General features: G+C 31.2%; 2 protein-coding genes and 1 long non-coding RNA gene across 4 annotated transcripts; all 3 read right to left on the bottom strand.

Annotated features, from left to right (window-relative positions):
- Positions 1–518: 518 nt before the first annotated feature.
- Positions 519–3,061, bottom strand: LOC112718315 (uncharacterized). The gene is made up of 4 exons (XR_003160758.2): positions 2,894–3,061; positions 2,747–2,801; positions 2,513–2,670; positions 519–710 (listed from the first exon to the last, which is right to left on the bottom strand). It is a non-coding gene; the product is annotated as an uncharacterized lncRNA (long non-coding RNA).
- Positions 3,062–8,673: 5,612 nt separating this feature from the next.
- Positions 8,674–11,290, bottom strand: LOC140175872 (uncharacterized). 2 transcript variants are annotated; one of them, XM_072205162.1, is made up of 6 exons: positions 11,091–11,290; positions 10,534–10,694; positions 10,040–10,117; positions 9,458–9,515; positions 9,254–9,301; positions 8,674–9,102 (listed from the first exon to the last, which is right to left on the bottom strand). In XM_072205162.1, the coding sequence occupies exons 2-6, from the start codon at positions 10,632–10,634 to the stop codon at positions 8,983–8,985; spliced, it is 405 nt and encodes a 134-aa protein (XP_072061263.1). In that variant the 5' UTR covers positions 10,635–10,694; positions 11,091–11,290; the 3' UTR covers positions 8,674–8,982. The 2 variants fall into 2 exon arrangements, 1 of the variants encoding a protein (XP_072061263.1); XR_011866806.1 differs by lacking the exons at positions 10,040–10,117; positions 10,534–10,694; positions 11,091–11,290 and having other exon boundaries at positions 9,254–9,315; positions 9,458–9,985.
- Positions 11,291–11,853: 563 nt separating this feature from the next.
- Positions 11,854–13,994, bottom strand: LOC112716040 (uncharacterized). The gene is made up of 6 exons (XM_072205161.1): positions 13,858–13,994; positions 13,579–13,659; positions 13,109–13,160; positions 12,540–12,971; positions 12,395–12,423; positions 11,854–11,881 (listed from the first exon to the last, which is right to left on the bottom strand). The coding sequence occupies exons 1-4, from the start codon at positions 13,927–13,929 to the stop codon at positions 12,742–12,744; spliced, it is 435 nt and encodes a 144-aa protein (XP_072061262.1). The 5' UTR covers positions 13,930–13,994; the 3' UTR covers positions 11,854–11,881; positions 12,395–12,423; positions 12,540–12,741.
- Between the last annotated feature and the right edge of the window lie 202 nt (positions 13,995–14,196).

The raw sequence follows: 14,196 nt of genomic DNA, 5'->3' as shown, positions 1-14,196 counted from the left end.
CTTATATTAGTTAGATATCCTACTAGCACATAGACACATACACAGAGAATGCACAGAAGCATAATCAGTCCGTTCTCAGGCTCTATAGGAACGAACTGCTCTGATACCATAATGTAACACCCTACTATACTTAATCTTATGTTTAAGTCATAAGACTGAGATATTGTGGTATTACGACCTCTAAAAATAATATATATATAAAATAAGGAAATAGATACTCAACTAGGAGCCTTGAAAAATGGGTAAAACAAATTCGCAAATGAAAAGTGCAACACTCGAGGAATCGAATTAATTGTATGATAAGAAACCTAAAAGGTAGTGATAAAGATAAACAAGAGAGAAAAGGAAAGTCAAGGAAACAACATAACCAGCTCCTGACTCAGCCTGCGAAGTCAAGGATGGCCGGAGAATATATATATATATATATATATATATATATATATATATATATATATATATATATATATATATATATATATATATATTTACACATACATACATATACAGATATTCCAAAATACTTAAAACTCAAAATACCAAAATAAACTCCTATCTCTTCCTCAACCTCTATGAGGAGCAGCATACACAAGTTACTTGGAGAGTAAGTTAAATACATATATACATATATACAAACAGAAATCCAAAATACACCCAACAACTACTTCGCTTCAAGGATCCAGACGTCTAGCGAGGAGCCTCTCGACCTGCATCTGAAAAACAACAACACAGTGTGAAATAAAAATCGGAGGTTCTCAGCAAGGTAAAAGTGTCACGTGTATAATAAATAAGGTCCTGAGAATGCCATAGGCAATCCTAGAACTCCGTTATTCAGTTATCCAACTTAATTACTAAACAGAAGCCATAAACAGGGGTAGGTAATATAAATCTGCCTAACTTACTCAATTTCAAATCAACATAACCCCAAACCATATCACCCTATCCTCTATCCCTCCATCATCCATAATGTAGCAGAGACAAGAAACCAAACAAGTTCACGCAGAACTAATGAGCAGATAGTGCAAGTAGCAAATAGAACAGGTAGCAGGTAATATATATCAATTAGGCAAATCTAGGAAATGCATAGCAATCAAAACAAACAAGTGCATATGATGCATGCCTATCTTATGGCTGATGAGGATCATCTGTCGGTTATCCAGCCAATCCGGCAAGTCCGAAAATCTTAGACTGTCCCTCGTTACGCATCCCCAAGAGTCTATGCATAGATTTCACAATCAATTATCATTCAAATTACTCAATGGGGGCTATCCATACCCGGGAATTTATACGTGCCCGGTCACCCTTACGACGTAGGGTCAACAGAGTATCGGGATTCAACCTGGAACACGTGGTGGCAAGCCACGGTCCTTATCAGGGAAACTCGTATCTCAGATATCATCATCTATAAGCCATTTCATTTTTCATTAACAATACATCATCAATTATCCAGCCTTAGCATTAAACTTCTCTAATATTCTTATCTTCTTCATAAAGCCATTATTTATCTCTTACTTCACCCTCAAGTTATCTTATTTTTCTAGCTTCATTTATCTACTGGACCTAGTACCATACTTTAAGTCTTAAAAGGAAGAAAATAGAGATTTAGAAGTGGAAAATTGGTTTAAAACAGCCAAAAACTGGTTTTTGCAGCATGCAGCAGTCACGCGTACGCATAGGTCACGCGCACGAATGGATTTTCGCGCATGCGTCGTCAAAATGCCACGCCACGCCGTGGATGGGTGTTTTTCCAAAATCGGCAGAATGACCCAGAAAGCTGTTACAACACCAGTTTTTAGCTCCTGTATCACAGTTTTATATACCAATTTTCCATCATCCATAACTTTCTCCACAAAATTCAGTTTTTCACAAAATTGATATCTTTTAAAAGCTTATAAAACCATCTTTCATTTGAAACAAACCACGATTCCATCCAAAATTTGAGGAGCAAGTTATGGACTTTCAAAGTTCACTAAAATCACTTTTTACCAAACCACCTCCAAACCTCATTTTCACCACATTCATAATCCTTACCTATAAAACCTGCATGTTGTTAACATATCCAATTCCAATTCATCAACAACCACTTCAAGCTACCTTTAGCTAATCCAATATGTCATAACCACAAATTTGCATCAACATATATCATATATATATATATATATATATATATATGAGCAACCCTTCACATATATTATTCCATTAACACATTTATCACCCTTCACATACATTAACCCATCAACTCATATAACAACTTTTTATTAACAAACACCAACCATAATCCATTAATATATATACCAACATCAACACAACCAATCATTAATAAGTCCAAGAGCATACATACCACAACATCAACAATATCATCACAAGCCAACAATTTAAACTCAATCATAAATTTATCCAATATCATCACAAGCCAACCATTTAATGCATTTAACCTCTTCAACTTAACCTATGGCTCTCTAACCTACGTTTTAACAACACCTTAAATGTTAAACACGTGAAACCTAAACCATACCTTGGTCGATCACTTTATTCCACCCAAGGCAGCCTCACAAGCAAAACATAGCCCCTCCAAGCTCAAATGAACCAGCCACACACCAAGCCTTGATCACCAAAAAGCTTCCAAATACTCCCAATTCAATTCCAATGCATATATATCCACTTAATCTACACCTAATTCATACACATGTTTCAAATTCAGTTTTCCCACTATAAATGCAAGCTTGAGCTAGAGTTAGAGTATCCTTACCATACCCATAAGCATAATAGCTCGAGCCCAAAAAGCTCCGGAAGCTAACTCAAACCTAAAACACAAAATTGAACAAGATTTCACTATAGGGTTTCAATTTCACCAAAGAAAGAGAGGTAGAGTTTCTAAAACGAAAATAAAGCTTACCGGTAAAATTGATCTGACAAAAATGTAGAGCTCGACGCGCTGGACGCGTGGCCGCAAACGGTACGGCGATCGGAGCTCAAATGAGGAAGTTACGGTGGATCAAAGATTGATGAGGGTTTGGGGCTCTTCTTCCTCCCCAAATCTGTTTTGCTTCTCTGGGGTATGAATGAGGAAGAAGAAGCTGATGCTTCTTTTATATTATGGGTCCGGTTGGACCCATGGGCCCGGTTTGGGCCTTGGTTTAACCGGTTCGGTTCATCCGGTCCAACTTTGGGCTAAATTTTTTGAAATTAGTATCAAAATTCTCGTTTTGACGAGCTCTATCCTATTTTGATATTAGTTTTGCATTTTTAATTTTTCTATTTAAAATTCAATTTATTGAATAATTATTTACTGATTTTAGCGGGATTTACAATATATATTATAATTTGCATATAAATGAATAAGGAATATAACAGCCTGCTGTGATGACGCTTTTGTTCCCTGAGGACAGGGGTTCGGACTCTCCCTCCAATATTTTGAACAAATTTGCATTTTCAAGCGGTTCGATTGAATCGGTCTTTACTGAGTTTGACCGGTTTTCAACAGTTCATTCCAGGTTTGACCAGTTCCCTTCCTTATACGGTCTAATTATCGTACCAGACCGGTATAGGATCTATTTCATCGGTTTTTGATTGAACTGGCCGGTCCGGTCCAATTTTAATAACTATGATATCAACACATCATTGTGAAACAATTAAGTAACTATGACATTTTAAAAAATTGACAAGATTTACATGGAGCTAATTTTTCAATTTTATTTTATACTAAAATTTTAATTTTAAATTCTACCTAAATTTTTTTAAAATTTAAAGAGATCTACCTATGCTTTTACAAAGAATTTTAAGTGTTCAAGTTGTGATTATTTCCTCCAAAAGATTTTTTTTGTTTGTTTTCTTAAAATTGAAGTCTAATTTTATTTAAAAAATATTATTAAGTTAAAATAAAATTTGAGAATGATGTTTTTTATTTAACGTAGTATTTTGTACAGAATTTTTTACTTGAATTCTCCAACAAGATTGTAGACGATGGTGGATCTGAAGTGTTGGAAAATGCTATCACACCAGCAAAGCGAGTATTCTTGGAGTCTGAAGATTTGGGGGCGAAAGGAGATACTTCAACTTGTAAAATGATCAAGATTAAGAATAAAAATTGAAAATTTGAATGCACATATTTTAGAATCTTCTTTTTAAGTCTATCTAATAGAATAATGCCAAATATATATTTGTTTTAGTGAAAATATTATTTGTTCTTAAGTTGTTATTTTTTTTGTTTTATTTTTATGTTTAGAATTTAGAAATTTTTTAAATATAAGTTAATATTATTTGGTTATTATTTGTGATTTTTTTTCAATTAATATCGTTGATATTTTGTTAATTTTTAATTTAATGTACGATATCATAAAGTTTTATATTTCTAATATAAAATATTGTTGATATAATTAAGTTAGTTATTAATTTTAAATATGTAATTATTTAAAATAACCTAATTCTAATTTCTAATGGCTAATTTAAACACTTTGTTTAGACTTTTTAATTTAAAAAATATTTTTTTTAACTCTTAAATAAGCAAATGTCTTTAAAAATATCTTTTTTATTTACATAATTTATAATAAACAAATTTGCTAACTACGAAATATTAGATTCAATTGAATAAAATTACTTATTTTTTTAAAATGTGAGATTATTTATACTATTTTAAAAAAACTAATATATATTTTTCTATACCTAATTTTTTTATTGTACCTAAAAAATTGAACTAATTTAGTAGTTAAAAAATGGAAAATTTTTAGCTTGTGTGACGCTAATACATTGAGCTTGAAAATTATTTACTTAGGTGTCGTTATTAAAAAATTTTAAAACTTTATTTATAAATTATAAGTTATTTGTTTAGGTAGTTATCTTTTAAATTTTAAGTTATTTACTTAAATTGTTTTACTTAGGTTGTTATTTTTTAAAATTTAAGTTATTTACTTAGGTTGTTAGTTTTAAATTTTATAAATACGCTTTCTTAAATTGTTATTTTTAGATATTTACATAATTTATAAGGATATTAATTTTTAAATTGTAATTAATTTTTTGTTTTTATTTACAAATAATAGGATAGATACAATTTATGATAAAATTAAAACAATTATTTTTAATTTCTATTTTCTGATTAGATTAAAAGAGTTTTATATTTTAAAATAATATTAAATTTTAATTTTTCTCATGCCATTATTTTGAAAGGAGCGTAAAATAAAAATATTAATTAATTAATTAATTTAATGATAAGATTAGGAGTGATATATAAAGGGGGTTAGAATTCAAGATGTATTTGTTAGGGATAAAATCTGTGCTTCCAAATCAGATAAATGTGTCATTCTAGCTATCCATGTCTTTCACAGGTAGCATGAGATACATGTTTCATAATTATTAAGATACTCTAACAATTTGTAAAAATATATGTATATCCTGATCTCTTCATCATAATGACATGTAACTCGAGTTGGTAAGAGATTGGTAGAGTTAATAATCCAAAGAACTTAAAGGTTGAAGACTGACCATATATATTATGTAGAGTGTTCAAAATTAAGCTTGACATTATAACTTCCGATTTTAAGCAAGGGATTCCATTCGAAGTGCAAGATACATGTATTGCTCATCATTTAACCTTATTTTTAGAAAAAATTTTCGTTATATTATTTGCACAGTTATATATTTATCAAAGTATATATATAAAAATTTTCGTTAAATTATTTCCACTACATATTCATATTCTTTTGTGGTTGAGTGGAGACCACAAAATAACAAACACAACTTAAATTGAACGATTAATATTGTAAGATTGTTTGGTCGTGTTCGACACTCAAAATTGTTTAGATCACGGACCATTTGCTCAAAATCTTCCTACATGAAAGATGAGTACTACACCAAATATTATCTTAAAACATTCAATAACACCACAGTTATTAATGGTAGTTACCTATCATGTTGAAGATAAGACACAAGAGTAGTCACTAAAAGGAAGAGATTCCATATGGATAATAGGAATATAATTTCTTACAATGCATATCTACTAATGTCTTATCAAGCGCATGTTAACGTAGAGTACTACAACAAGTCAAATACTATTAAATATTTGTTCAAGTATATGAATAAAGGTTCAAACAAGGTGGCAGTTGAGGTTTCAAAAGAAACTTTCAGTGGAGAGGATGCTCAGATTATTATGAGATCAAATAATTTTTTAATTTCGAGTATTTGTTTGCACGTGAGACTGTGTGGAGAACTTTGACATATGATATTTATCGGAAATGGCCTTCAGTGATGAGATTAACCTTTCATTTGTCTGAAAAGCAAAATATCATCTTCAAAGACAATGACAATCTTTAAAAAATCATGAAATAAGAGAAAGAAAAAGGTACGATGTTCTTAGAATGGATGGAGGCCAACAAAAAATTTAAAACAAGTCAAACTTTAACGTATGCTGAGTTTCCAAATCAATTTGTTTATGATAGAAATAAAAAGGGGAATGACATTCACGCAAGAGAGGGTAGTCTATTGTGAGGTTAAACTATGTTCTATCGGGTATAGGTGATATCTATTATATGAGAATTTTGTTAACTGTTCAGAAAGGTTGCCCAATATATAAGTCTATTATGACAGTTAATAGGATTATATATCCTAGCTTCCAAGATGCTTTTTATTCATTGGGACCACTGTACTACGATAGAAAATTTATTACAGTTATTAATGAGGTTTGGTCATCAATTGAGAAAACTATTTGTGATGTTATTGATATCTAATAGTGTTAGCAAACTAAATTGTATTTAGAATGCAACTTGGACATTATTAACTGACGGGATACTATATAAGAGGAGAAAAATATTGAAAAACTAAGGTATTTCGTTGTGGTAAATCATTATCACATGTAAGAGTTTACTTGCCAAAATCAGTATTCACCTATGGACATCTTTACGTTGCATTGTCAAGATTTAAGAGTTGTAATGGCTTGAAAATTCTAATTCTAGGCTAAGATAGCAATCCAAAGTCATCAACAACAAATGTCATGTTCAAAGAAGTTTTTAATAATATTTAGGTAAGAAAAATAGTATTTTCGTTTTAGTAACATGTTATAATTTATACTTTTGTAAAAATATTTTTGTAAATTTAACTAATTTATCTATAACTATACTTTTAGACTTCAAATGAAACGTGTAACATAGAGCACAACATCATATGGCAATTGTTTATCTAATGATGTTAGTAAAATATTATATTGTCGATAACCTTTTGTTAGTTTTTTGGTATAAAGTTTAGTGCAACATTGATATGCTACAAATACAGTTATGTATATTCTTATCTTTTTAGGTCTCTTTTCTTATTGTTCAAGAATATTATAAATTTTAAACTGTTTTATTTGTGTTTTATTTTAAGTAAATATAAAATAACATATTCAATACACTTATTATATAATAATGATGATAGTATTATACTAAAGTTAAAAAAAATTTATGATTATAAAATACTATTTTTAATTTATCATGTCAAATAAAAATACAAGCCCGTGCATCGCACGGGTTTAACACTAGTTAGTCTCTATTTAACATGGATCTCGGGATGATTTCTAAATTAAAGAGGTTTTACTTTTCTTCATCCCAAATTCTACACTAAATTAATAACAAGTCGTGGTAATCTGGTGTCTAGTTATACATTCTGGATTTCTATATATATGTGTACATGTTGTAATACTATAATAAACATAGACATAAACCAAAGTAAGTTCACATGGTTAGAGAGATCAGAACAAATTGAAGAAGCTTGACCATGTTATGAAATCACTCATCCCAAAAGTTTAAGCTGATGGGAGAAAGCAACATTAACGGTTATATCTCTAAAACTCTTAGCAAACTAAATTGTATTTAGAATGCCACTTGGACATTATTAACTGACCGGATACTATATAAGAGGAGAAAAATATTGAAAAACTAAGGTATTTCGTTGTGGTAAATCATTATCACACGTAAGAATTTACTTGCCAAAATCAGTATTCACTTATGGACAGCTTTACATTGCTTTGTCAAGAGTTAAGAGTTGCAATGGCTTGAACATTCTGATTCTAGGCTAAGATAGCAATCCAAAGTTATCAACAACAAATGTCATGTTCAAAGAAGTTTTTAATAATATACACAACTAGAAAATGGATTAATACAGACAGATTTACAGACGGATTTAGTCTTTATTACAGACGGATTTTTGGTTACCGACGAAATTACCGACGGATTTTGTCCCTCTGTAAAAGCCCCGTCGAAAATTATTTACCGACGGATTTTTTTTCCGTCGAAAAATTACAGACGGATTTTTAACAGTTACCGACGGATTTTTCCTCTGTAAATTTTCTATCCATTTACCAAAGGCGATGGACTTTCCGACGGATTTTTCGTCTGTAATTACAGATGGATTTTTCGACGGATTTTCCGTCTGTAATTACAGACGGATTTTCAGACGGATTTTCTGTCTGTAATTACAGACGGATTTTCCGATGGATTTTTCGTCTGTAATTACAAACAAATTTTCTGACAGATTTTTCGTCTGTAATTTAAACCTTGGAAAATCACCTCACACTAGGATTACAGACAGAAAATCCGTCTGTAAATTCGTCGGTAAAGTAAAATAGAAATTTTTTTAAATTTTTCCATTGCGAAATAAATACTTTAGGTTTATTTTTTAAATTTCCTCCATCAAACACACTGTAAATTTAAAAAAAAAAGAGACAAAAAATTATATAGATAAACATAATATTCATTACATAATACCTATAAAATTGGATGTTATTTTTCAACATCATTGGCCAATATCTGACTATCATAAAAAGGTACCCAAAAAAATAAACTATTGACAGAACTATAACTATTTACATTACTCATTGACACTACTAGTTCCTTCATTTTCAACAATTTAAACAAACAAGATTTTATATTGATCCTATTCCTTTTAGATTGCATGATGGTGACTTGCTCAGAGCCATTGACAAATACACCTCCTCGACAAATAAACCATTAGACAAAAACGCTAGTTTCGATCAGTCAGCAGGAGTATACCCTTAGAGGCTGGACCAACTTGACCTGGAGCGTAATAATGCCGACGAAAGAGTTCAACATCTCTTCCTAAAGGATCGTTTTTGCGGACTACCTGAAAGCGTTTTGGGATACACAATTTAGCTAGTATATATTGAATCATTTTGGTGCATCTGTCAAGTAAGGCAAGACAAGTCCAAAAGAACAATCAAAAGCTCAATAAAGCAGCAAGGCAAATCTAAAAAAGCAAAAATAAAAAAGTACACCTGAATCACATGCTGAATTGGACTCCCGGCTTTTTTCAGCACTCCTAACTGTAAGCATGTTACTGTAATTTTCAATAACTGACATTGATTAATGATTGTGAAATTCTTTTTTTTTATGTTGTTTTTACTTGCTCAAAGTGAATAGGGCATTTCCTTATGTGTCAATCAATGAATTCCTTGAAATCCTTTTAAAGAACCTATTACCTGAATGGCTTGCATGCTTTGTGCATCTGAAAAGTCAATTCCATCTCGATTGATAAACCTAATTGAATTCAAAGTTTTCAGTCGCTTAATCAAGTACTTTACGAAGGCCAGGTATTACATAGAGATGACACTAAGTCTATTGAATCAGGTCCAAAACTAGACTGCATTACACCTATGTAAAAGCAAGTAATAAGGAAAATGCCAAAATGCATATAGCCATCTATCTACATTTTCGTCTTTCATTTTACAACCTTTCCTCCACAAGCTAGATGTCACCTTCAATCCACCTAGTCATTTATAACAGTACAACTAAAGGATCTTACAAGTATTCTCTAACATATTTGAATTGTTTTCTTAACATCCAACAGAGAATATAAGCAAGCAATCATACAAGTAGCAACAGATGACAGCTTTAAGCAGGCAAAAGACTCGTGACAATCAAATTGTTGTAAAACTAAAGTTGTGGTGGCTAATACTTATCTATGAACTTAAAACATTATTTTCAGGAATTACTACCAAATTCTACTTGCAAAGGGAAGGCACCTAAATGGAAAAGCTGCTCTAAAAAATCAAACAACTTACGCTCTCATTTTAGCAGGACTTGTTCCATCAGCTCCGCCTACTATGGATATGCTTTTAATTTTGACATCTGAAGTAAATCTATTTCACAAAGAATCCAAAAATAAAAAGGTTACATAAGAACTGATAGGATAAAAATGAAAAAGTAAGTACCATTAATGCTTTTAGCAGAAAGTTGAACATGGAAACATGCAGAATTTCATGGCTGGAATGCATTGGAAAACCATTAGGATGAAAGGAAGTCTCTCCCCAAAAAATTAAATAAATAATCTTGGCCTTTGGCCTTCTAGCATTCATAAACTGTCGAACAGTATAATTATCAAAATAATAAAATAGAAATGAAAATCTATATGCAATAAACTTCATGAATATGCAGTATATATATAATAACAGTAAAATAAAAAATATAGTCAATATAGCATATTAAAACATGAGAACTGTCAGTTTAGCATTCACAAAACACAAAAGGCTTCACTGTTTAGACAATAGAAACTTACGGAATGAAAACAAGTAACTCAGGGTCACCCTCATTGCTTTCCAAAAATTTTAACACAAGGAAATCTTTGTTCGCGTGGCAACTCCAAAAAGAGAAGTTCATCAATTACTCCACTACCAAATTTGATGTCATTAAGTCTAGGGAGCACTTCAAAAGTTGCCTCTGTTACACAGATCCAGAATGTAAATATTATTACATCAATAAGATTAAAGAATTCAAAGAAACATGCTCATAATATCACATACAAGTACATTCTGAGTTCAGATAATCTAACCACTCACTGATTATTATATTTGCTTATCACTGTTTGCATTCAATGCGGTCAGTTCTAGTTCTTTAATTTTTCAAGTTTAGACTGAAGATTATTATTTACTACAATTCATAATCCAATTACTGGTTAGTAGTGATTGCACTGGAGTAATACTTTTCAGCCAGAAAGTCAAACTTACAGACTAGACAATAAACAGAATTATCAGATAAATTTCTACAATCACAATATCACGTATGTTCTCACTTGCAGTATTGCAAAATAACAAAATAACGTTCTCGGTTCCTTACCAAATCCCCTTTCAGATTTAGAACCACATATGTCGCACTGCCATGCATCCTTTTGGGGGAAATTAAAAAACCCATGTCAGATTATGTATATGTCAAAAGTAAAAATAAATTAAAAGGGCAGAGCATGGTGCAGACAAAAAATAGTAATCCAAGTAAATTCAATTTTCAGACATTGAAATAATTAATAGAAAATTTAAATAACAAGCGAAGTAACTTGCCATAGATGCCTAAGGGAAAACACCAAGTGCATGATGCCCAACATTATTATACAAAGACAAGCACCACCATTCCTTTGCTCGAGGAGAGTAATACTCGGCCACAAATTTTCTCCAATAGGCAATAGTGTTTTCCTGAGACAAAACAGATGAATTGAATATTTGAATAACAGTTGCAACTAATATAGAATTTCAATTGAACATAAAACATCAACCAAATACATCTGTGTAACAATCATAAGCTGCAATACAATTGCAGTTAAGACCAAAATTCACTCCAATGGTGTGCTTCAACATTTTAATCATCAAACAAGTAATATGATCATTCTTAATGTTTTCCTACCTGATTTGTTGTTGCAAGTCCACCTCAAAGATTCTTTGGTGCTATTTTAGCTATATATATATATATATATATATATATATCGGAACTTGTTCCATTTTGCTAACATAAGATATAGCTTTCTACCAAAGCTTCTAATTAGGAAAACAAAAATATTGATAATATTATAATATACTATAGTTAATTACCACATATGAGATAACTCCAATTTCACATGGATATCCCTGATGCATGTTCTGAAATATGAAGTAAAATATTTTAGGGGAAAAAGGAGGGATTTATTAAAACAAGAGTAAAAAACAAGAAAAGGCACTTATTGGTTTAATATCACTAAAATTCAGGATGATGATTCTTGAAGAGCGTTGAACAAACATTGAAAAGAACAATTATTCATTAAAAAGTACATTACTTGAATTCAAATCTTGAATTTTTAATCCCTTCAAATGTATATTATAACCACCAATAAAAACACTCCTTAGCAAATACGAGGCAACAAAAGTGATCCAGGTCAATTTAACCAAAAAAATAAAAGCTGATGCTTATCAAATCATTTGATTCTCTTAATTTGGAAGTTCAAACAAACAAACAAAAAGAAAAGCTTTTTTTTTTTCTTCTCCTTTACCAAATCAAGTTGCAGATCATGAATCATAAGTTAAATTGTTTCTTTTTCCCTTAAATCTTTTTTCAATATCCAAGATCAAACATATAAGAATCTAAGCATATTATCTAAAAGAAAAAAAAAAGCAAACCTGGAATGTGATCTTCTGCTGCTCATTCACTGGAACGAGACAAAAAAAAGAAGGAATCTTTATCAATTAGAGATCATGGAAGTAAAACAAGAATGCGAGATGAGACTGATTTATTTATTTATTTTGAAGGTTGTGAAGAACACACCATTTTCCATCATGGATTGCAACTGCTTGATTGCATCCTGATTGCAAATACCCATCTTCAACTGAAACAAAGACAAATCTGCAACTGGGTTCTTGAAAAGTGTGACCTTTAACACTAGCACAGAAACCTTGTATAGAGTATAAACATTCTGAAGAAGACTGTGGGGAGCCAAAAAACCAAAATCATAATAAGAACAATTGTCTTACCATGTGGGGTAGTTTGTAAAAGCATGCATCTCATAGTTGTTTTGCTTTAAGGAAAGAAGCAAATGTTCAATTCCTTCAATGTATGAATATCCACTTGTCATGCAAGTTTTAAGGCCTGTGATGGAAACACACATGAAACTAAAATATCGACAATCTGGAATTGATCTGAAATAACTTGATCTGGAAGAACTGTAGCCAATCTGGAATTGATCTGAAATGACTTGATCTATGAACAAAAATATCAACATCAGCATTTTGCGGTTCTTAAAAGTCAAATTTTCAATGTATTATATTAAACTAAAATAGTATCATGTAATGACTAATACTAAGATATCAGCTCTAGCAACATAATGTTAGACCAACCTTCTAAATCAACATCCCTTCCGTCCTTAAAAACTTTTCTCGCTAGCTCCATCTGGAAGAGAAAAACATTATTAAGAATGATGTTATGAAAGTGGAAACTACTTAACCATTTTATGCAGAAGATACAAGAAATTCGAAAGCAAGTAGTGAAAGACGAGGATTCAATTTTCTATGATTTCTCAGCAACCAAAGATACTTGAGCCCTTAAATAATCATTGCTTTGCCTTAGATCTTCAATAATTTTGATGTCTTCGTCCATTTTTTCTGATTTTTCGGCTGTGTATCCATCAAATCTTTATTTAGCTTTTGTATGGAACTTACGACTTCTTCCTTTTCTGCAAAACTTTTGGAAGGATCTGACATCTGTTATAAAAAGCCAATGCCGGCATTCCAAAAAGTAATTATTTACATTATCAAAAAGCCATTATATTGTTAACATAACTGATATCCCTTGAATGCTTGACCTGTACCTGAGAAGCACTGGAAAGGACATTAGCCGCTAAAGACTTCCTGCTTGTTTCAAGAGCAGCCTCAATTTCATTCTTTTCCATCTAACAATAATGAGAACAATGGGTTATAGTAGAGTACATTTTAGAGGTAAATATCACAAATTCACAACTAAAAAATATAAGTCTTTTAAATTATGACCTCCCCATAGTATAACTACAAACAGAATGATTCTTTTTATCTCACGGTGAGCAAAAGAATGCTTCAGTTACAATGATGAAATATATATAATATAAACTCACTTTGTCTCTATCCAGCTTTAATATTTTAAGCTCCTCCTGAAAGGACTTGTTCAATTTCTGTTCCTTTGACATTTAAGTGTAGAATCAAATAAGAAAGGAGGGTTAAAAAGCATGGTTCCTTATCAAGAATTACCTCTCGGAGAGCTTCAAGTTTCCATGAACAATAGCCGGAACTTTCTACAGAAAATTTACTTCTGCAAAGACATCAAACAGCGCATGTAAGTAGCCAGAGCGGACAGCACCAACTATTGCAGATCTCAATATCTCAATATCTCAACAAATTTGTAGAAACTTATCAGTAATTTTAAGTTAATTAAGAACAGATCTCGATATCTCAAC

The sequence above is a fragment of the Arachis hypogaea genome, chromosome 10 (assembly GCF_003086295.3).
Source record: "Arachis hypogaea cultivar Tifrunner chromosome 10, arahy.Tifrunner.gnm2.J5K5, whole genome shotgun sequence".
NCBI lineage: Eukaryota > Viridiplantae > Streptophyta > Magnoliopsida > Fabales > Fabaceae > Arachis > Arachis hypogaea.
Note: the sequence above shows the minus strand (reverse complement) of the source record. Positions and strands in the feature narration are given on the sequence as shown.